Source organism: Pseudorca crassidens, chromosome 10, assembly GCF_039906515.1.
Source record: "Pseudorca crassidens isolate mPseCra1 chromosome 10, mPseCra1.hap1, whole genome shotgun sequence".
NCBI classification, from domain to species: Eukaryota; Metazoa; Chordata; class Mammalia; order Artiodactyla; family Delphinidae; genus Pseudorca; species Pseudorca crassidens.
In genome coordinates this window covers 106,059,778-106,086,019 of record NC_090305.1, presented here as the reverse complement: position 1 = coordinate 106,086,019, position 26,242 = coordinate 106,059,778, and the positions used below count along the sequence as shown (strand labels likewise).

Below are 26,242 nucleotides of genomic sequence, written 5' to 3'. Positions count from 1 at the left end.
AACTCAGGAGTGAAGTGCTGATCCACTTATTATATTAAAGTTGGAGGCAGTCAAAAGTGGGAAAAAATGATGTGTCAATTGAAGCAAAATGAGATTCCCCCACTGTGGAGCCACAACTAGGCTAAATGTGGAATACAACTGATAGTGTCATCTTTTTGTAAATTGCCTGGAAAGGACACCCAAGACACCCTTTGGAGCTCACGCTTCACAGCATGAACAAACGTCCACTGAGTGAATGGAAGGGAGTAGATTTTTAGAGGACCTGTAAGATGTGGGTAAGAGAAATAGAGGAAAGAGCGTGCTCCAAGAAAGGAGGTGCTGGGGAAGGGTGGGGAGTACAGTAGAAAGAAAGGCAGAAGCAGAGGTTCGGAGGTGAGAAGGAGATGCTAGGAGTAGAGGATGCGAGAAGGATGAGTGAATGAGCCCACAAGAGCAGGGACGGGTGGGGCTGAGAGTTGGACACGTGCATGGGAGCAGCTTACAACGGCTGGTGGATGAAGAATTAGGAGAACAAGAGGGAGCAGTGAGAAAGTGCACAGAAACATGATGAGAGAATGTCTGAGGAAGGTTGCCAAGGTCAGGATATAAGGAACACGTCAAAAGGTGAGAAGAAAATGTCAGTGGGGACATCAGTTAGAAAGTCTTTTGCAGCAGCATCAAATATAGTTTCTGGATATTCAGGGCTGGGGACCAGATTCAGTCTCTCAAATAATTTTACCATCTTGGCAGATTGAATCCAAAAGGTTCCAGTTTCCCAACGTTTGCTACTTAACTCCCAAGTATATGTATAAAGCTTTTAAATGGAATGAATTTCAGTTGTTTAGGTATTTTTGTGGTACACTTAGTTCAGATTTAATTGTTCATTGCAAATATAATTGGAATGTGGGCAAATATCATACAGAGCCCTAAAACCTTCTCGATGACTCACACAGGTACCATGCACTCATGTGTTAACTGTCTTAGCAAAAGCCCTGTCTGCTTTTGGGAATCTCTATGTGTCCCACTGTGATTGGAGTCACTGCCAACTAGTACAGCAATGAGCCCTCTCCCTAATACCTGTCCTGGATTTAATTCCTTATGGTCTCCTAGATAGTCTACAGGCCACCCCAAAAGAGCAACCACGGAAATCTTCTTCACCATGGAGGGAGCAGGACCGAGGGGGGAAGGCACCAGACCCTGACTCCATCATTTACTACCTGGTATGGCCCTAGTCTAGTAAATCTTTTTTTTTTTTTTGGGGGGGGGGTAATATCAAAATTTGAATGCCTGCCTCTTAGAGATATGATTAAATAAAATAAGGTATGTAAAATCCCTACAATACAAGTATTCAGATATTATAACTAAAGTTCTTTGAGCCCTTCGTGTTACAGACACTTTGCTTAATTCTTTACATAAAAAGTTTCATTTAATGGTCATAAAAAACTGAAAGTATTAACTCTCTCTGTATGGCCGACTAGATATCTAGACTGATCCTCCCACTGAAAATACCAAAAAATGTTAGGTGAAACGTGTTTAAAATCCCCTGAACTAAGAACTGTTATGGCAGTAAACACTCAGCGGGCCAGAATCTAAGTGAAAGCAGGAGACTTCTAGCAATGGAGAAGTGAGAAGGGAGACATCCCCTCCCCAAAAAGCAACTATAAAGACAGATAAATTTGTCAAAAACAACAATTTCAGATCTCTGGAAACCAACCAAAGATAAACAACAATTTGAGAAGAGCTTAATTTCTCGAAACTGCTGAACTTGAAGTCAGTCTTCAGGCAGCCTGTGACATCCTGGCCTGAAACTGCCCCAACTTGCAGCCCAGAGCATTCAGCGTGGTAGTTCTACTGGAGTGGGACTAGCTGTGAATCCTAGCAGCTTTGTTTGCCAAAGGGGTCTGATACGTTTGGGAGCAGAGGGTGGAAAACCCACACTCAGAGTGGCAAATGGAAAAAGCCTGCAGCTCTCCTAAGCTTGAGCTTTTAGTCCTGGTTGGGACAGCAGCAGATAAGAAAACTAGCCGGAAATGTAACAGAGATCTTCTAGGGAAATCCTAGAATAAGAGCAGATTTGAGAAGTCTGAAGAAAGAATCTGTGAACTTGAAATAGATCAATAGAAATTATATAATCTGAAGAAGAGAGGGGAAAAAAATTGAAGAAAAATTAGCAGAGCCTCAGAGACATATGGAATAACATGAAAGCTACCAATATAGGTATAATGGGGATCCTGAAAGGAGAGAGGGAAAGGGGCAGGAAATCTCTTTTCAAATGAATATTTGTCAAAAACTTCTCAAACTTGATGGAAAAACATTAATCTACAGTTCCAAGAAGCTCATCAAATCCCAAGTAAGGTAACGTCACAGAGATCCTCACCATAACACATCATAGACAAAATACTGAAAGACAGAAAATCCTTTTTTTTATATTAATTAATGAATTTATGTTTGTCTGCATTGGGTCTTTGTTGCTGCGCACAGGCCTTCTCTAGTTGTGGCGAACGGGGGCTACTCTTTTTTGCGGTACGCGGGCCTCTCACTGTTGTGGCCTCTCCTGTTGCGGAGCACAGGCTCTGGACGCACAGGCTCAGCAGCCATGGCTCACGGGCCCAGCCGCTCCGCGGCATGCGGGATCTTCCTGGACCGGGGGACGAACCCATCTCCCCTGCATCGGCAGGCGGACTCTCAACCACTGCACCACTAGGGAAGCCTCGGGGGCTACTCTTTGTTGCGTTGTACAGGCTTCTCATTGTGGTGGTTTCTCTTGTTGTGGAGCATGGACTCTAGGCGCACGGGCTTCAGCAGTTGTGGCTCGCAGGCTCTAGAGCGCAGGCTCAGTAGTTGTGGTGCACAGGCTCAGTTGCTCCACGGCATGTGGAACCTTCTTGGACCAGGGATCAAACCCATGTCCCCTGCATTGGCAGGCTGATTCTTAACCACTGTGCCACCAGGGAAGTCCCCAGAAAATTCTTAAAAGCAGCAAGAAAAGAATGACGTCACATAGAGGGGAACAACAATACGCTCAGCCAGTGACTTATCAGAAATAGTGGAGGCAAGAAGGCAGTAGAGGGCTTCCTTGGTGGCACAGTGGTTAAGAATCCGCCTGCCAATGCAGGCGACACGGGTTCAATCCCTGGTCCGGGAAGATCCCACATCCTGCGGAGCAACGAAGCCCATGTGCCACAACTACTGAAGCCTGCGTGCCTAGAGCCTGTGCTCCACAACAAGAGAAGCCACCGCAATGAGTAGCCCCCTCTCGGCACAACTAGAGAAAGCCCGTGCACAGCAACAAAGACCCAACACAGCCAAAAATAATTAGTTAATTTTAAAAAAAGAAACAATTAGCAACTGAGTCTAACAACATAAAAAATGATTATATGTCATCAAAAATTCTTAATAAAAAAATGAAAGAACTGAATCCAGCAACATAAAATATTATTATATATAATATCATGACCAAGTGGAATTTATCCCAGGAGTGCAGGAATGCAAGGTGGCTTTAATTTTAAAAACTCAATTAATATAGTAAACCATATTAATATAGAACAAAAACCAAATGATCATCTAATAGATGTAGAAAAAGCATTTGACTTGAAATTATTTACAAAACAGAAACATCACAGACTTAGAGAACGAACTCATGGTTACCAGGGGGGAAGGGGTAGGGGGAGGGATAGTTAGGGAGTTTGGGATTGACATGTACACCCTGCTATATTTAAAATGGATAACCAAGAAGGACCTACTATATAGCACAGGGAACTCTGCTCAACATTATGTAACAACCTAAATGGAAAAAGAATTTGAAAAAGAACAGATACCGTATATGTGTAACTGAAGCACTCTGCTGTACACCTGAAACTAACACAACATTGTTAATCAACTGTACTCCAATATAAAATAAATACTTTTAAAAAAGAAAAAGCATTTAACAAAATCCAACCCCCTATCATAATAAAAATTCTCAACAAATTAGGACTAGAAGGGAATTTCCTCAACTTATTAAAAGGTATCTATGAAAAGACTACAGCTATGGTACGTAGTGGTGAAAGACAGCTCTTATTTCTAAGATCAGGAACAACTGACAGGTGCCTGTTCTTGCTGCTCCTATTAACATTGAAACAGAGGTTTTAGCCAGTGCAATAAGGCAATAAAAAGAATTAAGCCATACAGATTGGAAAGGAAGAGTTTAATAGTCTTTATTCACAAATCATATAATCCTACATGTAGAAAATTCTAAGAAAGCTACAAGAAAAGAAAGACAGAGAGTGGGAGAGGGAGAGAAAGGAAGGAAGTCAAAGAAAGAAAGCAAAAAAGAAAGAATACTAGAACTAATCATTAATTTTAGCCAAAGTCACAGGATACAAAATCAGCATACAAAATTAATTGTGGGATTTCCCTGGTGGCACAGTGCTTAAGATTCCATGCTCCCAATGCAGGGGTCCCGGGTGTGATCCCTGGCCAGGGAAGTAGATCCCACATGCATGCCACAACTGAGGAGCCCATGTGCAGCAACTAAGGAGCCCACATGCCACAACTAAGGAGGAGGCAAGCTGCAACTAAGGAGCCCACGAGCCACAAATAAGACCTGGTGCAACCAGATAAATAAATAAAAATTTTAAATTTATTTGTATTTATATGTGCTAGCAATGAACATTCCAAAAATGAAACTGGAAAAACAATACTTCCCAATAACATCGAAATGAGTAAGATATGTATGAATAAATTCAACCCAAAAAGTGTGAGAATCATACACAGAAAACTATAAAACACTCCCAAGAGAGTTAAAAAAGAGCTACATAGGGGACTTCCCTGGTGGTCCAGTAGTTAAAAATCCAATGGTTAAGAATCCAATGCAAGGGATGTGGTTTCTATGCCTGTTTGGGGAACTAAGATCCCACACGCCGCGGGGCAACTAAGCCCGCACACGCCGCAACTACTGAGCCTGTGTGCTCTGGTGCCCACGCACCTCAACTAGAGAAGCCCGCATGCTGCAACAAAGATCCGCTGTGCCACAACTAAGAGGCGATGCAGCCAAATAAATAAACAAATTAATTAATTTAAAAAAGTGGTTCCTTCTGCATTTGTTTGAAAAAAATAAAAATAAATTTAAAAGAGCTAAATATATAGAGACATATTCCTTGTGTATGGATTTGAAGACTCAATATTGTTAAGATAGCAATATTCCCCAAATTGATCTATAGATTCATTGTTTTTTAAAGTTGACAAGCTGGTCCTAAAATTATGTGTAAATGCAAAGAACCTAGAATAGCCAAAACAATTGTGAAAAAGAAGAAAGTTTGAGGACTTATTTAACCCATTTTTAAAACCTAGAGTTACAGTAATCGAGCTATAGTGGTATAAAACCAATGGCAGACATATATATCAATGGAACAGAAATAAGAGTTCAGTAATAAATTTTTACATTTTTACTCAGTTGATTTTTGACAAAGGTGTCAGGGCAATTTCAGTGGGGAAAGATGAACCTTCCATCAAATGTGTTCAGCCCATTACCTCACACCACAGCAAAAAAAAAAGGAACAATACTGTATCGTGCACTTAAAATTTTGTTAAGACGGTAAATCTCATGTTAAGGTTTTTTACCACAATGAAAAAAATTTTAAAAATTAAAATTACAAAGCATGCTGTTAAGGTAAGAAAAATGTAAAGGGGTGGGGGAAACACACATATTGAGGAGAGAAAATATAGTGTAGAAATTCAAAATTATACACTGAAAGAAGTAGGAAGAAGGAGGTAGCAAGAGCCCTGGGCTCGAGGGGAGAAGAAGCATCAAGAGACTCCTGAGTGAAAACAGTTATTTAGGAGCTGAGTGAAAATGAGGAGAGGTCTTCTCAGAATTGAAGGGAGGAAAAATTCAGGGGAAAGTAAGTCTTTTAAAATAACAGGTACAATTCAATTGAGTAACATGGGTGTCAGAGAGACTAATACTTTCCATCAGAGAGATACTGCGTTTTCTTATCATACTGCAGTTTGATTCAACGAATACCTGTTGGGGCATAAGATTTGTCAGACCCTGGGCTGAGTGTTGAGGACCCAGGGATGGGAGACACACACTGAGCCCAGAAGGAGTGATGGCCTAGGACAAGGTACAGACAGATAACCGTGCATACATAGGGCTAAGTGCACACCTATGTGGACACATGGTAACACCTATGCAGACGCTAACTAACTCACACCACAGGTAGGAATTAGTCAAATGAAGAAAAAGGAGAATGATACACTTGGCACCAGGAACAGGATGAGTCCAAATGTGGCAGAGAAAGATTACATGGAGTTACTTTAATGCTCTAATATCTCACTTCACCAGTGAATATGAATTTGGTCTGTTTCTCAATTAAATGCTGACTACTGGCTGCTGTTAAAGGATAAGACCACTGCCCAGCATCTGAAATCAAAAGCGCTGACGTTATTGCTCACCTACGTGCAGGAGGGTTAGCTGGTCAGAGACCTTCTCATTGGGCAAAGCAGATGGATAATCATAAGATTGTGGGCAGGAGTTTGTTTTGGATTAGTGTTGTCACAAAGGTGGGAGTGGGGTGTTGTCAACCTTAGACGTGTGGTTTGTGTTCGTTGCAGAGGCAGGAGTGTCAAGTCAGCCTCGGCAGAGGGGTCAGAGATGAGTCAGCTTCTGACTGGCTGTCTTTAGGGGCAAGGCTCCAGCTAACCGGCTGCTCCAGAGTCAAGTTCACTGAAGCAGGTTGTCACCGACTGATTAATCAGGTTGAAAACCAGTTCTGATGTTGGCTTGTTACAATACCTGTAGTAAAAATAGTTTTTTCTTAGGGGTGCAGACCTTTTATATTTTCTCACTCTCCCCTTTGGTCTTCTATCAGCCAAAGCAAAAGGAGAGACCGTGAGTGTGATCCAGATGTCCTCTACTGTGCTTATTTCTCCTTGAATACAAGATTTTATCTGTGGGTCTGATTTTCAGTTTGCATGTCCATCAGCATAAGTCCATTCTGGTTTTGTCTCTAAGTCATCTGTTGGAACATTTGTTAGGACAGTGGCTCTGTAGATTTAAGACTCTGGATAAACAAATCAAGCTGTGCAACATACAAGCGTAACAGATTACTACACGGAGGAGGTGGAGGACACTCTCAAGGCACCATCTGGATTTTTCCAGGTCCGACCATGAAAACACATCCCAACAACTGCCTGAGTCTTCCTTGATAGTCTTCCTTGATAATCCACTTTTCTTTTTGCGTGGATAGAAATTGTTGTACCTCATCTGTGGCGTTGATCCAGGTACAAAATGAACTGTCAGCAATGGCACAGACTCCCCTTGGTTAGCAACCGAAAAATCCAAGGCTTTGCTGATTTCCATAACTATCTGGGCAAAGGAATTTTAACTGTTTGGTTTACTCTTTTCTACATCAGCCAAAGCGGCGGACAAATTGTTGAGGACCCCCTGAGTTGAAGAGCAGCCATGCATGGGACGGTTAGCCTCAGGATTCTACTCCACCAGTGTTCGCCCTGTCCTTTCAGGCTCTGTTAGAGGATGTAAACCCCTGAGGGTATTGGGACATGGACACTGAGACACAGTGTCTAACTAATAGGCTGATAGGACAACTGGTCCTGGTCCTGGACTGGTACCCAGCGCCTGGCTCACACATAGGAAGAGAGAAGCAGGGGGCTGCATTAGAGATGTGATCAGCCTCAGTGGAGCCATAGGTAGACTGTCTTTAGGGCTCGTGGTAAACTGTCACTATTACATCCCAAGAAAACTGTAATCCCTTTGTGTCAGTGCAAGGACATTGTTTTTCATTTTCGTATTGTATCATTATTGGTAACATTCGTGTAGCCTCTCTCTATATCATACTTCCAATTAGCTGCACAAGCGACAGTTTGGGAGAGCCAAGTAACAGAGTTACAATGGTCATCATCCCTCAGTAAGACAATAGAGAGAAAAATATCATCAGAGACATAAAGAATAAAAATACACAAAAAAGGGCTTCCCTGGTAGCGCAGTGGTTAAGAATCCACCTGCCAATGCAGGGGACACAGGTTTGAGTCCTGGTCCGGGAAGATCCCACGTGCCGCGGAGCAACTAAGCCCATGCGCCACGGCCGCTAAGCCTGCGCACCACAACTACTGAGCCTGCATGCCACAACTACTGAGCCCACGTGCCACAACTACTGAAGCCCGCGCGCCTAGAGCCCATGCTCCACAACAAACAGAAGCCACCGCAATGAGAAGCCCGCGCACCGCAACAAAGAGTTGCCCCTGCTCACCGCAACTAGAGAAAGCCCGCACAGCAATGAAGACCCAATGCAGCCAAAATACAAAAAAAAAACTTTTGAGTTAATTCCATCTATACAAAGATTTCCCAGGTGTCTTCTTTGCTTAAAATAAAGGTCCTCCTGCAGACAAATCCTATCCCTGCAACTTATTATCACCCCATGATTTTTTTTTTTTTTTTTTTTTTTTGCGGTATGCGGGCCTCTCACTGTTGTGGCCTCTCCCGTTGCGGAGCACAGGCTCCGGACGCGCAGGCTCAGCGGCCATGGCTCACGGGCCCAGCCGCTCCGCGGCATGTGGGATCTTCCCAGACCGGGGCACGAACCCGTCTCCCCTGCATCGTCAGGCGGACTCTCAACCACTGCGCCACCAGGGAAGCCCACACCCCATGATTTTAAGCAAGTTGGGTCACTTCTCTGAGGCTGTTTACTTTTTTTTTTTCAAAGGTGTTTGGCTGATGGGACCATCATTTCTTTTGTTTTTTTAACTTTATTGGAGTATAATTGCTTTCTGCTTTGTAACAAAGTGAATCAGCTATAAAAATATGGAATGCCTCACAAATGTGTGTGTCATCCTCGCGCAGGGGCAACGCTAATCCTCTCTGTATCGCTCCAATTTTAGTACCTGTGCTGCCGAGGCGAGTGCTGAGTCTGTCTTCTTCATTCATGAAATGAGGACGCTGATAACAGTTGTGACACTTGAGAGAGATGGGCGCTGTGCCAGGCATTTAAGTGCCCGATAAGTGATGATGACAGGGATTATTATTACTGAAATAAGTGGCAAGGGGTCCTTTTCCACTCTAGTGCCCTAATAATGCTCAAAATCTTCCTTTAGCAGCCTGCAGTATTCCAGCTCCATCCTCAACAGGTCTCTGTGCTGGCCGTGCAGCCTACTGAGGGGCCGTCCTTGTGCTGGGGTCACCCTGTCCTCATGCATTTGGAGTCTAAGGACCGTCTCTTTCTACTCTCTTCGCTTCCCCTCCTTGCAAACACACACAATGGCCCAGTGCACATTCACACAGCCTGCACTTCTGCGTGGGGAGGGACTCTTAAAATATTGCCTAGGGTGTGTTCTTCCTTGGGAACTAAAGGTGAACCCGTCAGACTGCTGGACCCTCTGGCTAATGCTGACCCTAATTTAATTTGAGTTGCAAAGATTTAAGAATGTTGGCCTCAGTTAAAATCTGCGCTAAATTTTCATTGTGGAAATGCTTGTTTTTGAAAACCATGTCATCACAGATACCATGAGTAATCTGAATTTAGATGAAAATGATTTCTGGAATTATGGCAAACTAGCAAGGGGTGTATTAGTCAGCTATTGGATGGTTTTTCCTGGAAAACTATATATTTCCTTCTTCAAAATGCAGAAAAAGATATGCCTAGATCGTTTGCTTAAAGTGGTTCTATTGCTCATGCAGTTACGTGTGCACTTTACCAGCTTCCCCACGCTGCAGTTGGCTCTTCTGGCGGGTTTCTGGAAAGCTTAAAATAATTTGAAGAGTCTATATGAGCCTTATGAATAAATGAGGCCCTTACTAAAAACCCAGGTATTTAAAATGGGCTGGTTTCCATTTTGACTTTTTTCTGAGAGCTTTCTCGGGTAGCCCTTTCTCAGGACAGCAGGAAAGAGTGGGGCTGTGTCTTGATGACAGAACCCTTTGAAATCCTCTGGTAGTAGACCGAGGAGAAGGGTGCTGCTCAAGGTCATGCATTTTAAGATGCTTTGTGTTTCAAGGAAGATCTTTTGTCATTTGTACCATGAGAGCTCATTATGAGACAAACTACTTTAATCCAAAATATGTCTTAATCTTCTAAAACAAGTTCTTTAAAAAGATAGTCCAAAAAATTTTAGGTTAATATATCCTATTGCTATGAGAAAACGTTAACTCCTCGTTTTGAAGGCTTTCAATCCTACTTTTATGAAGAATCAAGTAGGAAACGAATTAGATGCAGACTCTTACTAGTAAAGTTTTGAGAAACACAGAACCTTCTGGGCTCCACCTCATCAAACCCAATTGTGAGCTCTTGTTGATGCTCTGTTATGAAAATACCGATTTGAATATGGTACCGGGGTTCTCTCTTTGAAAAATGTTTCTGTGAGATAAAACTTCAGCTCTCATAGTATTAGTTACACTTTTGAATATATTATGCTTGCTTCTGAAACGACAATGTACATTCGTAAATATACTTGGCGTTTCCATCAAGTGTGGGTTTTTTTAAAAACCTTTTTTTTTTAATTTCATTTAATTTTATTTTTTAAAAAATAAATCTATGGGCTTCTCTGGTGGCGCAGTGGTCGAGAGTCCGCCTGCCGATGCAGGGGACACGGGTTCGTGCCCCAGTCCGGGAAGATCCCACGTGACGCGGAGCGGCGGGGCCCGTGAGCCATGGCCGCTGAGCCTGCGCGTCTGGAGCCTGTGCTCCGCAACGGGAGAGGCCACAACAGTGAGAGGCCCGCGTACCGCAAAAAAAAAATAAAAATAAATAAAAAATAAAAATTTATTTATTTTTGGCTGCATTGGGTCTTTGTTTCTGCACGCAGGCTTTCTCTAGTTGCGGTGAGCGGGGGCTACTCTTCGTTGCGGTGCGTAGGCTTCTCATTGTGGTGGCTTCTCTTGTTGCAGAGCACGGGCTCTAGGCATGCGGGCTTCAGTAGTTGTGGCTCACAGGCTCTAGAGCACAGGCTCGGTAGTAGTGGTACACGGGTTTAGTCGCTCCACGGCATGTGGGATCCTCCCGGACCAGGGATCGAACCTGTATCCCCTGCATTGGCAGGCGGATTCTTAACCACTGTGCCACCAGGGAAGCCCCCCCATCAAGTGTTTTAAAAAAGTCAAATTGTATTCAGAAGTTGCTTTAGTTTGACAGGTCAGGCGAAGTCAAATATAGAAAGTGAGCACCGGAATCTATTTGTGGAAACATTTAGACCTTTCTCAGGCTGGCCCCAGCCGGCCTCTGCAGCCACATCCCTCCCAGCCCCAGCCTTGGGCTCTGAGGGTCATTCCTGAACAAGCCTCCCTTCTGCACTTTGTTTACGCTCTTCCCTCTGCTTTTAAGCCTCTGCCTCTGGACAACGCATCCTTCAGGGTCTGGCAGAAACGCCATCTCCTCGAGGTGGTTTGTGTGAATTAGTGGCACTGTTCTTGGCAAGGCTGCTCTGCCTCTGCCCGTGGCCCTCCCCATGCTCCTGGGACCATCGAGGGGCAGACACCCTGCCTCCCTCTTGTCTGTGTCTCTTCTGACAGCTGCCAGGCCTGCTCCATGTGATGGATGCTTACAAACGTCAGGTGACTGAATTGACCTTTCTATCCTGCTCTTCCATCAGGGCAAAAGCCTCAAAAATCATCAGAGTTACAGGCCTTGTGGAGAATTTTTTAAAGCAGGGAGTTTTCACTTCCCTGTCCGAGCAGCCAGCTAATAGCAAGTCTCCCCACGCGGCTACGGGTGTTGTTTTCTCCATCGGACAGCACTCTGCCCCCGCGCGCCACGAGGGGGGTTACACAGAGGGTTCCAGTTACTGCAGTAAATGCGTGTCAGAGATCAGTCTAGAGGTGAATTATGCTGTGAGATACAAGGACCAAGTTTCATCATGGTTAAGGTTTTTCCTTTTTCTTTCTTTTGATAAATTTCTGGAGACTTCCCTGGTGGCGCAGTGGTGAAGATTCTGCGCTCCCAATGCAGGAGGCCCAGGTTGGATCCCTGGTCAGGGAACTAGACCCCACATGCTGCACCTAAGAGTTCACATGCCACAGCTAAGGAGCCCGCCGGCCGCAACTATGACTCTGTGCAACCAAATAAATAAATAAATATTAAAAAATAAATACATAAAATTCCAAACAGTTTTTTAATAAATATAAGTTTGCCTCAGATCACCCAGGCTGTTCATTAAAATGGCAGATTCCTGGCCCTCACCCTTGGCCAGTTCTGGGCTAGTGGGTCTGAAGTGGGACCTGGGGATCTGAGCTGTGGGAAGCGTCAGGCGATTCTGGTGGGAATGCCCACAGGACTGCACGTTGAGAAACACTGATACTGTGAGGAAAGGAAGAGGTGACGTCATGTTAATGGAGGTTTTATATGCTCAAAATATTGACTAAGCCTATGTATGGAACATAATCGGGCCCTGAGCTGGCTTTTAGGAGAGACCCAGAGATGAATGAGGGAAGGTGTCTTCCCTTGGACAGCACGTGTGTTCCAGGAAGCTAGGTCAGGCCATTGGTCAGAGCATCCTGCACTCACAGGTCATCAGAGCAGGCTGTTGGGTACATTCTGAACTCATTCCAAGAGCGTTCTGGGCTTAGAGACATACTTCTTAAGCTCAGGTTGAACAAGGAAAGAAATGTACTTTTTCAACGGCCAAAGAAGTTCTCCAGGGAATGCCAGTGTCTGTTTATTCTGAGAAAAGACTTGGATTTGAACTGCACCAAATGACTCACCATGTTTTTGATGTCAGTGTCCATGAAATGTATCTGCAGTTCATCCTATGAAGGAGCTTCACCTTGATTATCTGGCACCCTCAGTGGGGAACCCAGAACTAAGTACTCTCAGAGGCCAAAGTTTGCCTATGGCTCTCAAATCACAACTTAGCTTTAGTCATTTTCATCACTGACATCCTACAAATTCACAAAGAGTGGACAGTTCCACATTTCATTGTGACAATTAGTGAGAAATTGCACTCTATTCGATCAATGTATAATTACAATGCTGTATTATAATGGTTTCATATTTGTCTTTGATTTCTCAGTAGACTGTGTCTTATGGAAGAAAAAACACCTTAAACTTGTTATTCTCTAACACGTAGTACGGATATGAAGTGGATAGCCAAAGCATGCTTACAGATTGCTTAAAACTAACTAGAAGTTTAAAGTGTTTTTGATGCTGAAATGAGAGAATGTTCGGAAGCTTCTACAGTGTGAAAACCCCTGATGGACAGAGATAATAATGTTACTGAGAATAGATGAGAAATGTCTTAGGAGGATGTTGTCCAGGCCTCTGACTTGTTGTTTATGTTTGCAGAAAAGCTTAAGAGAACACAGCCAAAGCCCTGTGCTACTACATGTTTTATGCTTTGCTTTTATGAAAAGAGGTAAATTGCTAAAAGCCACACCGATAGCAAGAATTTTGTTCAACAGGGCTTCCCTGGTGGCGCAGTGGTTGGGAGTCCGCCTGCTGATGCAGGGGACACGGGTTCATGCCCCGGTCCGGGAGGATCCCACATGCCGCAGAGCGGCTGGGCCCGTGAGCCATGGCCGCTGAGCCTGCGCATCCGGAGTCTGTGCTCCGCGGCGGGAGAGGCCACAACAGTGAGAGGCCCATGTACCGCAAAAAAAAAAAAAAAAAAGAATTTTGTTCAACAAAGCAAATCTTAGGTATGTCTTCATGTAGCCTAGTGTATAGAACCATCTATGTCCATAGCATATTGTGAAAACAGATTGTATTGTTACTTCTGAATCCTTAAGAAAATGTTAAATCTGAAATCGTCAATTCACTACGGCGGGGAATAACGTAATATATGTTTTAAAACAGCATGAAGACTTGAAATGGAAAAACTTTGATGTTTTGAAGAAGATATCAATTATTTTAAAATCCTGTCATTTTGAGTAAAATGTATTATCTTCAACTACTTTATCCATTTATACATGTGATCATTTTTTTTAATTACTCCCTTCCTTTACCTGTTCTTGGGTAAATATAGAAATGAGCACAAATTATCACTTTCTGTAAATCATTTTATTTACACAAAAGATAAACATATCAAAGACTTATTAAGATCTTCTTTTTTTTTTTTTGGCCGTGCCATGCAGCTTGTGGGATCTTAGTTCCCCGACCCGGGATCAAACCTGGGCCCCGGTAGTGAAAGCACCAGAGTCCTAACCACTGGACCGCCAGGGAAGTCTCAAGACCTTTTTTCTATAGTAGTTATTCAGCACATACTGTCAAGCCTCCTTTAGAAGAAACTCAGGGAACAGAATGATGCATACTTCGCCTTCATACTTTACATCTTGTGTGTCTACATTTCCAAGGTGTGGAATATATTTGATTAATGGTTCTTTGCAGGGTCACTTGAGAGAAGTACTAGTATAAACTTGGCCTGTGTCCTGTTAGGTTATGTCCAGCCCAAGTTAAGGGAGGTTAGTGATGGTTCAGGCGGGCAGACCTGGGGGGAAAATGAGCCCAACAACAGACAGCAACAATTTCTCTCCATATCTGGACTGAGAGTCCTATATCCTTAAGAAGGTAATATTTATTATCTGACAGGAAGTGAGTTTTCAGCTGTTTGGACTCAGCGCTTGACACATTCTGGAAAGCTAGTCATCACTTTTTGTTTTGACAAAGAGCATAAGAAGAAAAAAAAAGTACCCGGGATGCAGGTGAGAAGCTGGTCCATTCATGCGCTCAGTTATTTTTTCTTGACTGTCTGCCCCGGCTGAAAAGCATGGGGCATACAGATGTGAATTAGACATTCTTCTGCCCTCCAGTGACTTACAGCCTAATCAAATAGGGAAACGTGCACAGAGATAAGTAAGAGCAGCACTATTTATAGGAATTTTGATCTCTGTTCAGAGGGCAGCAGAGGCTCGAGGAGGGAATGGTCGCTTGCAGAGATACGAAGGCTTTCCTAGGGGTGGCTACTGAGCTGAGCCTTGAAAGAGGAGTTTGTCACGTTGGGGAGGAGAGGCCAGTCCAGGCAGAGACGAGCCTAAGCGAAGTCCTGGAGATGAATAACCTCACTGCTTGGGGAACTGCAGGCAGCTGGGAGAGCCTGGAGCACAGGGTGCTGGGGATGCAGGGCGGGGGGCGATGGGAGGGGAAGGAAGGTGAGCACGGCACAGTGCGGTGTCCGGTCGTCCAAGCTCTGTACACCTACGGGGGAGGGACAGGCCTGAGATGTCTGAGGGGTCCTGTCGGCAGAACTGGGTGACGAGCAGGCATGGGGACAGTGACATTAGTCTGAACTTGTGGCATCTGCACTCGGGCTCCCAACCACGACCCCGGGCTCTCCCTCCCCCACTGTGGGCTCAGCTTTTGGACCTGCAGGACAGGCTGGGGAAGTGGGATTGGCAAGAAAGAAGGGAAAGACGAGCCCAGGATTGGAAAGAACTGACGGGCGAGGCGCGTTGAAATCCGAGGCCCAGGGCTGGGCCGGACGGAAGCCCAGGGGTCATCCGGAATCAGCCACAGATGGGACAGTGATTCTGTAATTGCAGCTTATTTGGCACCCAAGGCTCAGTGCCAGAACTTTCTGGTCAACTGTCTACATTTCCTCTTGGAAATGATAAGATATTTCAAGCACTTGAGTTTCCCTCCAAAACCAAGCAAATCCAGGCTCTAGCCAGTGCAACTTGGTCTGCCCTTTCAGCTCTTTTATTTGATTTTCCTGGTCGTCTGTTTTGAGGAGCGAACAGAATGCAGATGGACGTTTTCTTAGCAAGAAAAGGCTGGCGAAGGGCAGGGAGGGGTTAGTGGGTGAAAAGGGTGTGCGCACACGAGAGAGCATCACCACCCGTGTCCTGTGAGCCCAACACACTTAGACAGGCCTATGGCGTGACCCGGAAGTTTGTAAAAGGCAGATGAGCCTACTTTCCACCCTGTCCTGAAGGGCTTTTTTTCTGAAAATACCCAAGAGAGCCCTAAGAAGGGACAAGAAGCTAGATCATGTCTTCTAGCACTTTAGGCTCCAAATCTGGAGCTCCGAAATGAGTGAAGACGAAAACCAGAGAGCAGACGACCAGGGTGAGAAGGACATTGTCGCGAGCATTATATTAGCGTGACTGTCTCCTATGCTGCCACCTGACAGCTCCTACCTGTCTCGAATGTTTGACCAGTGCACTACTCTGATCCATCGTGTCAGCGAAACTTTCTCCCCACCTGAAGGCTCAGCTTATTTCTCAGCCCTTCAGCCTCTCACTTGCTCTATCCAACCTCAAAGTAAACATTTAAGAGAGCTTCGCCCCTACAGCCATCAATCATAGATGCAGCGGACAGTTAAACTGAGATCACGCAAACCTAAGACCAGAGGCTTCAGTGAGCCCTGCTTCACTTACACAATGTTCTGGAACACGAGAGAGGAAGAATGACCATCACGCGGAGTGCGTGGGAAGAACTAACAGGAAATTCCCATCACATACTTGGGAATAGTTTACAGCGCATGTCCATCCTCCTCACCCTCCTCCACCTTTACATAGTTACCTATAAGTTAACCTTTGCAATTTGAAATTGCAATTATTATCCGAAACTTACAGATGAGAAAACTGAGACTTAGAGAAATTATACTGACCAAAGTCGTCCAGCTATAAGTGGTGGCACAGGCATATGAACCATGCTCTGTTTCCGAAAGCCCACATGCTTTTTCCCTGGCCCACGGGAGCCTTCAACAGTGAATATATTATTAAAGCTTGTTGAGCCGTGCAAGCAACTTTGGGAGCTGGTGAGAACTGCTCCAGACTCACCCTCCCCTTTGGGGTGCAGCCTGCCACCTGAAGGCAGGACTGCAGGCAGAAGGACGTCAGGAACCAGCCCCGCTGTGTTCAAGGCCCCATGGACAGCAAGTCCTAGAGGATGTCAGGAAAGGACCACGCCCCCGCCCTCTGCCAGTGCCCGGCCAGGCTTGGTGTGGGGAGACGGTTCCTCCCACGCCCTGCAGAGGGAAAGATTCTATGACCACCAAACACAAAGAGAGCAGGTCTTCATCTTGGTAGAAATAAAAGAGGAGAGAGAGGCATCTTCTTCTATAATCCACACCCCCTGATCCCACCAAAAAAACCTAAAGTATGTATTTTGCACTGGAGGTCCACTGGGGTATGACTTGCAAAGATAACTTCTATTTGCCTGTTTTTGAATAAAGGAAAGTCAGGCGCAGAGGTACTGATGGCATGTAAATTAAAGATATGAAGTATCTCATTGAAATTCTAAAGATGTGCTGATCCTACCCCAGGATCAAAAGAGTTCTCTTGTCGTGCTGGTGCTGACTTATTAATAAAGACCATGCTTTTATTTGATTATTTATCTAATCAGCATTCACTTTCAGTTTAAGCTCATTAAGTCGCTGGTAACAGAGTGGTGCTGAGAGTGTACTTGGTGGAAGAATTACATCCAAGTGAGACAGAGAGTGTATTCAGGGGCGGGCGGTCAGAAACAAAGGCAGAGCCTGCAAGCCCGTGTCACCCGAGTGGAGCTTGTGAACTGTCTGACAACCAAACAGAAAGGGTACCTGTGTAGAAGTTTAGTTTTGTAGCGTAAAGGCTGAACGTTATAATTAAATACACTTAGTAAAAGGGAAACGAAAATGACAAGCACTCTAATTATTTCAACAACCGAGAGAATAATACCCATTCTTTATATGCTTTATGTTGGGGAAGCTTTCTTAACGGGCTTTTGTGTGAACTTCTGATTACGCCCAGGTTGCTGGCTGCTGGGCGTGCCCAGACTGGCTCTGAGCGACTTGCATCTCATCTGTTTGCCCCCACTGACTGGTCTTCTAAAGTGCTCGTAATACAAACCAGCCGAACAGTATCTCTTACGGAGCAGGTAGCCAAATCATCTTGTTCTTACCTGATGGGTGATTGCCATGGTCAGCTGCTAAAGATAAATCCTCTTCTTTAAGCCCATCCTGCCCCACAGATAGGAAATTCCACTTTTTGTTGGACTAAGAAGCCTCCAGCTGCCCCAACGCCACACTGGAAGAGGGCCTGTGAACAAGAGTGTGCAGTTAACTGAGGCCGGCGTGTCCCCTCCTTGGAAACGCTGCTACTCAGACTTGGCACGGTAACGGGCTAAATTATTTATCCAGGCGGAAAAGGGAAAGCAGCTAAGAGCTTCCTGAGTTTATAGCCTTGATCCCTGGGTTCGTACTGAGACAGGAAACAGGCCAGGCTCCATAGGCAAAGAGAACAAAAAGGTTCCCTCTGAAGTCCTCTTATGTCTGCGTGAGTCCCAACCAGGGTGAAAATAAGCTGTTCCCATCAATCTTCTCGGATTCACTGAGTACCATGTGTCAGGCACTGTGAGATATAAGACAGGTGAAAAGTGGTCTTTGCCCTCAGTGAGCCTGTAACATATCCACTAGGCCAGAGGAAGCTGAGGAAAAGTTAACTTTCTGGTTCATTCATTCCAGACCCGCACATGTCAGGCACTGTGCTAGGTCCTGGGGTGCAGTACTGAAGGAAGATAGGAAACCATGTGATGATGCACGGAAGGACCATCCGACCAGCATGACGATGGGAAAGGGAATTAAATAACACAAAAGAGGAAATGCCACGAGGTGTCATGTGATTAATCTCTAAGTGACACATTGAGTAAAGGCCATGTGATGAGAGCAGTCTCGGTTCTGGTCTTGGTGTTGCTATAAACAACAGAGCCAAGCCCTCACCCACACCCCACTGCACTGACCCTTCCAGGACCCTCCAGGGTAGCCTGAGGCCAGCACTCTCCCAACTTTGATTGGTCGTGTTGACCAGGTCACCAGATTGGGTCTACATGGAATGAGGTCACCGAAGAGAGGACTGTCTCTCCTTCCAGGGGATTCACCTCCATCCCAGGAGCCACGCTTCAGATCAGGAAATATAGCCCTGACATTTAAGACCTTTCATTGTGGTACAAAAAAGGTCACTTACAAACTTGTGCTTCTTATTACAGCGGATTGGAAATTCTTATGCCATTACTTTCCCATGGAGCCTTGTACTTAAAGTCACAACTATGTAAATGATATTTCTGCTACTTGCTACAGTCTCTGGACTTCTGAGTGTAATGTGTATCTTTTAAGGTACTTGTCATGATGTCGCTATCTGTTTATTTGTGTATATGGCCCTTTGCACCACATTAATTTCTTTTCTTTTCAAAGTTTTTTTGGATGTGGACCATTTTTCAAGTCTTTATTGAATTTGTTACAGTATTGATTCTGTTTTATGCCTTGATGTTTTGGCCACGAGGCATACGGGATCCTAGCTCCCCGACCAAGGATCGAACCCTCACCCTCTGCACGGGAAGGCGGAGCCCCAATCACTGGACCGCCAGGGAAGGGCCCACCCCATTAATTTCTTAATAACGGCAAGAAACATACCTCGCTCATCTTTCTCAGCTCCTCATCATGAGCATGCTGCCTTGCGAGTAACAGGTAATCAGGGAATATCTACCGTATGAACTGTGTCACTCAAAAATGGAAGACGCATCATGCATTTGTGTTTGGGGCTTCCCTCTGACCCCCAAACCTGAAATTTACCAAAGATTGGCCCTGCTCTAATGGGGAAAAATTCCTGCCACTTAAGTAAAGAAGAAGGCCGTATCCGGCCGCCGCCACGAGAGGAGCTGCCGCCATGTCCGCGCATCTGCAATGGATGGTCATGCGGAACTGCTCCAGCTTCTTGATCAAGAGGAATAAGCAGACGTACAGCACCGAACCCAATAACCTGAAGGCCCGCAACTCCTTTCGCTACAACGGGCTCATTCACCGCAAGACTGTGGGCGTGGAGCCGGCGGCGGACGGCAAAAGGGTCGTGGTGGTCATGAAGCGGAGATCCGGCCAGCGAAAGCCAGCCACTTCTTATGTGCGGACCACCATCAACAAGAACGCCCGGGCCACCCTCAGTAGCAGCCGGCACATTATCCAAAAGAACAAGTATCGCCCGGATTTGCGTATAGCTGCCATCCGCAGAGCCAGCGCCATCCTGAGCAGCCAGAAGCCTGTGACAGTGAAGAGGCAGCGGACCCGCCCCACCAAGAGCTCCTGAGCAATCTGTCCCCTTCCCCAATGCAATAAAGCTGTCAGCTGACTTGCCGCAAAAAAAAAAAAAAAAAAAAGCGGGAGAAGGAATTCCCTGGTTGTCCAGTGGTTAGGACTCTGCGCTTCCACTGCAGGGGGCCCGAGTTCGACCCCTGGTCGGGGAACTAAGAACCGGCATGCCGTGCGGAGCAGCCAAAAATAAAAAATAAAATAAACAAGAAGAGAAGGAGAGACAGGCTGGCAATGATGGGAATGGAAAGGATGTTTGCCCCTCTAGCCAGGTCTGTGGAATCATAACGAACAGGAAGGCAGATGTCAGAACCAGGTCACCCTCACATTCAAACCGGAAATTCTTCCTCTAAAGGGAGGGTCATTGTGTGAGCCAGTGTTGGATGTTGTAGGTTATAAAGCCTGTGGTGGAATCAGCCTCATGGGTGAGCACAAACAGATAGAATACTATGGATAAAACGAGATTAGCCTTGGCTAAGGAGTCCACAGTAGACATTAGCATTGCTTACAAATTATCTCAGAAGAAGCACCAGGCAACAGAAGCACACCAAGGTCCATGAGCCTGAGATACAGACCCGGCAGAAAGGGGGCACTGCCCATGGGGACATCTCAGCTCTGGTCACCTCCTTTCTGTGTCACCCTCTGCAGGTGGAATCGGCTGCATAGGTCGAGACAAGGGTCAGGTTCGGAAGTGCCTTGACACGGTGGAGATCTACAACCCGGACGGGGACTTCTGGAGGGAGGGCCCACCCATGCCCAGCCCCCTGCTCTCACTTCGCACCAATTCTACCAATGCAGGAGCCGTGGACGGGAAGCTGTACGTCTGCGGGGGCTTCCACGGAGCAGGTACTGGTCGAGTTTTAAATGTTTTGTAACCTCCTTTGATGTCAATTTTCACCTCCCTTAACTGACCCAACGAACAATCCTAAGAGCAGGGGGCACTGGCAAAAGCAGTGACCTTGGGCAACTCACCAACCTCTGACCTTGGGTTTTCACGTCTACAAAGTGGGGCTACTCCCTCCACGGGCTGTCATAAGAATTAAGTGAGATCTGGTCTGTAATGTGTCTGGCACACAGCAGACACACAATACACATGAGTTGAACACGACAAGAGGAGAAATGGGGGAGGGAAGGCTAATGCCAGATTGTAGGACTAAAGGAGAGATTTAAAAATATGAAGAGGGACTTCCCTGGTGGGGCAGTGATAAGACTCTGTGCTCCCAATGCAGGGGGCCCGGGTTCGATCCCTGGTCGGGGAACTAGATTCCACATGCTTGCTGCAACTGAGAGTTTGCATGCCGCAACTAAGGAGCCCACATGCTGCAACTAAGGAGCCCGCCTGCCATATCTAAGACCTGGGGTAGCCAAAATAAATAAATATTTTTTAAAAAATAAATAAAAATATGAAGAACGCATGGAAATAGGGGGATGACCAGAAACACGGGGGGTTAGCTCTGCATTTATTGATCTTTACTGAAATCCTGCCCTCGGAAAACTCTCTTACTCCCCACTACTGACACGAGAAATAAATTGCTTGAAAGGCTTTCTAAGATAATACCTAATCTACGTGTTTATTACCAAACTCAGCTTCCACATATCTAATTGCCACCATCATTGCAATCTACAGTACGGATTTATAGTTTTTTAAAGTAACAGGGAGATTTTTATTCTTTATTTTTTTAAATATTTGTTTATTTATTTATTTTGGTTGGCTGTGCCGGGTCTTAGTTGTGGCACACCAGATCTTTTAGTCAAGGCATGCGGGCTGTTGGTGGTGGCATGCAGAATCTAGTTCCCCAACCAGGGATTGAACTGGGGCTCCCTGCCCTGGGAGCACGGCGTCTTACCCACTGGACCACCAGGGAAGTCCAGGGAGATTTTTAAATATGCACAAATTTAATAAGTAACTGTCTCCAAAGTTTGATTAGTTGCATCAGTAAGTAAGGCAGAATGCAGCTACAGTAAAAATGATTAACAGTTTAATTCTAACCTTCCTAATAGAAGTACTAGGCCAGGACATAGCCAGGAAAAACATGCCCCAGGAGTACTTACAATTTTGGAAGCATGCCCAATTAAAACAGAGCTGCCCCTGCAGCAAAACCAGGCCTGCTATACACCTCCCTTCATTTTTAAAGCACGTAATTATATGTAAGTTAAAGAATAAAGTTTTCATTAGGAATTAAGAGAGACTTAGGAGGTATATGAACCAAATACAATGAGTGGACCTTATCTGGCTCCTGATTCAAACAAATCTTGTGGAGAAAGATATTTTTCAGGTAATCTGGGAAATCTGAGTGTGGACTGGAGTATTAGATGATATTAAGGAATGGCTAATTTTAGGTCACAATAATAATGGCATTGTAGTTTTATATGAAAGAGGAAGAAAAAGGAAAAACGTTATGAACGATGAGAGACTGTGTAGAAGTTTTTATGGATGAAAATGACATGCTGTCTGGAACTTGTGTTAATCTACTCCAGCAAATATTTTTTAAACAGTGAATGGGGATGGGGGGCAAGAACAGATTTTACAACGTTGGTAAAATGTTGATCATTGTGAAAGCTGGATAATGGCTACAGGAGCTTTATTTACTAGATTTTTTTTTTTCTTTCCGCACCACTCGGCTTGTGGGATCTTAGTTCCCTGACCAGGGATCGAACCCCGGGCCCTTGGCAATGAAAGCGTGGGGCCCTAACCACTGGACTGACAGGGAATTCCCTATTTACTGGTTTTTGTATTCTTGAAAGTCCCCATGATAAGAAGCTTCAATTTTCCTTTCTCTATTTGTTCTTCAGAGAACTTTCCAAAACTTTTTTTAACGGTTCTAATATCTTTTATATTACACATCACATGCTTGTGTAAAGGTAGTAACCTGTCACAGTAGCAAGAAACCTGGCAGGGCAAGGAGATCTTTTAAAGACCCCTGTTGCAACCCCGTGAGTGAGGAGGCCGTGGAGGAGACAGGAGAGCGCCCAGGTGCTGGACCACTCGCCGCCCCCCCCCCACCCCCCGCCAGGGCCTGCTCTCCATCCCCTGGCTGCAGGCTTTCTCTTGACCAGAAGAGAAGGGCAGAGAATACAGAGGGTGGCCTCAGGACCTCCAGAGCAGTGGGGGGTAATTAGTGTCTAAGGATCTAGAAGATAACTCTCTTTTGTCTTGTTTCCTTGTCCTATTTTCCTTTGTATAATACTGAGTTAAAGAATTGATATCCCCAGTTTTTCAAGAATGCCTGAACTCACCCTCTGAGCCGATGTCTTTTCTTGGAACTGTAATGGACTAATAATGCTTCCAGCCAGAGGGAAAGGGATTTACTGTGCGAGCTCTCAAAGTCCCTTTTAATTATTTGGTTTTAAGATGGAAAATTGTCCCGGATTAGCTAAGTGAGTTGACAGTGGGGTTTTATGGAAAACAGAACAATTGTATAATAGCGTGCCCATTACAAACTAGAGATCTCAGAGTCAGACCTAAAAACAGGCACTGAATTTTCTCTCCTTGTGTGACACAAACCTACTCATCCCATTTATTTACTCAAAAAAACACAGTCAAGAAAGTACTCTTTTAATCTGTTTAGTTAATTCCATAAAAATGTATTGAAACAAACTGTTTAGAGGCACTTGGGCTACAATCTTGAGATGCTCAACAGTTGACCGGAAAGACAGACACCAAAACACGTAATAAACATAGTAATTGCATATTGGTTAAAATAGATTGAACACCTCTGTTTTCTCCCATGTCCCACGAAAATGACGGTAAATGGAATGAACACAGTCAGACAAAGAAAAGAGGAGAGAGGGCAACAGCAACACAATTTTGGAAGCAGGAAAGCAGATGGATGAATAACTGCTCAGACATGAGACAGTTCAGTGCTAACCTGGCAACAGGAAAAGGAAGCACAAACCACAGAACTCCAGGGAGTCTTGGGGGTGGACAAGTCTGGAAGAGGGAATGAAGGTGACGCTGAAAACACGAGGACAGCGGAAAGACAGGAAGAGCCCAATCTCCTGCCCTTCCCTCGACACTGAGATAAAGCCCCTCCTGCACCCCAGCAAAGACCAAAGCTAAGGATGGGGGTGGGGGAGGCAATCAGTACTAAAAACAGGGAGCGGAAGAGAACAGCTACACACTGAATCTGGAGATCAGCAGCTTTCTTCGTCTTCTGGCTCCCAGACGTGGGCAGCCATAACCTCCAGTCAGGAGACAGGAAGATTCTTCTTTGGGAATCTGACCTGCCCCAAAATAAGGCAAAGCCAAATCACCCCACAGAGAACCTCACGGAAAAGGCTTCCATGGTATCCCTCTCTTAAAGATGAGCAAACAGCTGGGGCTCATCAGACCTTTGAGGAAAGCATGTACAGAAAAGACAGAAATCAAAACATAAAAGAAGAAAAGCAACTGGAGGAAACGGGCTGTGCCAGGAGGAGATGCGTCCTCGGAGGTTAAAAACATGACAGCAGAAATTGTATATACAACAGAAAACTTGGAGTGTAGAGTGGAAGAAACTTCTCAGGAAGCAGAGCAAAAAGTAATTAGATAGAAAATGAGAGAAAGAGAAAGTAAGTCCATGAGGTCCAATGGTTGAATAGGAATTTCAGTAATAAAAAAAAAAAGAATAGAGAAACTGGAGGGACAAAACATCCATGAAATAAATTAGGAAAATTTCCCAGAACTAAAGTTACCAGTTGAAAGGAAACACCTCATCCCCGGCAGAGTGGAAGAAAACGGACACAGAGTAAAGCACATCCCTGCAATGTCACAGAACGCCGGGGACAAATGAGGATCCTGAAAGCTGCCAGAGAGAAAGGACTCATCTCGTAGAAAGTGTCAGGAATCAGAATAGCACCACACTTAGGAAACGTGACACTGGAAGCTAGAAGAAACTTAAGCTAATGCCTTCAAAAACCCTAGAGGAAAGTTACCTTCTACCTATACTTCCGTGCTTGCTGAACCTCTAAGTGTGGGAGCACGTTTTCAGACATGCAATGTTCCCAAAATTTATCTCCTGTGCTCCCTTCTGTTAGGTTTTGCTTCCCAACAACGAACACCTAAGCCAAGTACTAGAGGACAGGGGGCCAGGAGACAGGATTAAACACAGTGGAGGGAAGGATACTGAGGGGAGATCCAGGGATGACAGCTTGTACAGTGGCCTGAACAGCCAGTTCAGAAGGCAGCTGGTCAAAGGCTCTGGGGGAGGGGACTTCCAGAAGAGAAAACTGATCAAATCTTAATATTCTGCAAGATTTAGACACTTGGAGAAGAGCAATGAAAACTAACAAAAATAGAACAATTGACTTGAGAGGAAGCAAGCAGTTGTGCAGGAAAGGAGAGTGTGTCACCCGGTCATGTGTGAATAGCACTGTTAACAATCACGTCTAATCATGTCAGTGGTAAACACGGAGCCTCAACCCTTCGGGGGAGTGGGGCACACACGGTGGGGATGTGGAAGAAAGCTGAAACCACATTTTCTACAGTGGAAGTCAGGAGTGCATGGCTTCATCTGAGAAATCAAGAAGTTGCAGTAGGGACTTCCCTCATGGTCCAGTGGACGTGGGTTCGATCCCTGATCGGGGAACTAAGATCCTACGGGCCACGGGGCAACTAAGCCCGCGTGCCACAACTACCAAGCTCAAGCGCCTCAACTACAGAGAAGCCCGCGTGCCGCAAACTAAAGATTCTGTGTGCCTCAGTGAAGATCCCGTGTGCCACAACTAAGACCAGACACAGCCAAAAAAATAATAATAATAAAAATAAAGAAAATAATTTTTTTTAAGAAAAGAAGTTGCAATAGTATAAAATATGTTATTTATAGATGACAGTGTTCAGTGCCAGAAGAATCAGCCAGGTTGAAAGGCAGAAAATGGGGAGGTGGGTAGGACACAACCATCTTTAAGGCCTGAACCTTGTTGAGCTGTTTGGCTCTTTAAATCGTGCGCGTGTATAACTGATAAAACAAAAGCAAATTTGAGATACATAAATAGAGTACATGTAAGAGAGGAACAATGAGGGGAGTATTAAGGAAAATATTAGCAGGTGAGCCTGCTGGAAGGTAATCCTCTGTGGGTCTCATGCATCTCTGAGCATCTGGGAGCAGAGACACTGCCTGCCTTTGTTCTGGAAGACCCTTTCAAGCGTGTTTGTACAGCAGACAACCTTAGAAAAGAGAGACAGTGTCTCCCTCCACCGCAAGGGCCATTATAAAAGCTTCCGGTTCCTAAGCTTAGGGCTCCCGTCCTACAAGGCAGCCCACTGGTTGTACAGGTGTCGCCTGACACTCTCCATGCTGCCCTG

At 45.1% G+C, this 26,242-nt stretch overlaps 2 protein-coding genes, 1 non-coding gene and 1 pseudogene across 6 annotated transcripts in view; 2 read left to right on the top strand and 2 right to left on the bottom strand.

Moving 5' to 3' along the window:
* Positions 1-26,242, bottom strand: part of MGLL (monoglyceride lipase) — a 276,564-nt gene that overhangs the window by 227,377 nt on the left and 22,945 nt on the right. The window contains exon 2 of the mRNA XM_067755704.1: positions 17,784-17,920. The gene's annotated coding sequence lies outside the window, so the exon portion shown is untranslated. The remainder of the gene's footprint in view (positions 1-17,783; positions 17,921-26,242) is intronic.
* Positions 1-26,242, top strand: part of KBTBD12 (kelch repeat and BTB domain containing 12) — a 55,884-nt gene that overhangs the window by 17,676 nt on the left and 11,966 nt on the right. For all 4 annotated transcript variants that reach the window (XM_067755672.1, XM_067755674.1, XM_067755675.1 and 1 more), the window contains one exon: positions 20,608-20,805. In XM_067755672.1, coding sequence (XP_067611773.1) covers positions 20,608-20,805 — 198 coding nt within the window. The remainder of the gene's footprint in view (positions 1-20,607; positions 20,806-26,242) is intronic.
* LOC137233227 (U6 spliceosomal RNA) lies at positions 8,774-8,880 on the bottom strand. Its single transcript, XR_010947386.1, has one exon. It is a non-coding gene; the product is annotated as a U6 spliceosomal RNA (small nuclear RNA).
* Positions 19,489-19,999, top strand: LOC137233156 (large ribosomal subunit protein eL28 pseudogene; annotated as a pseudogene).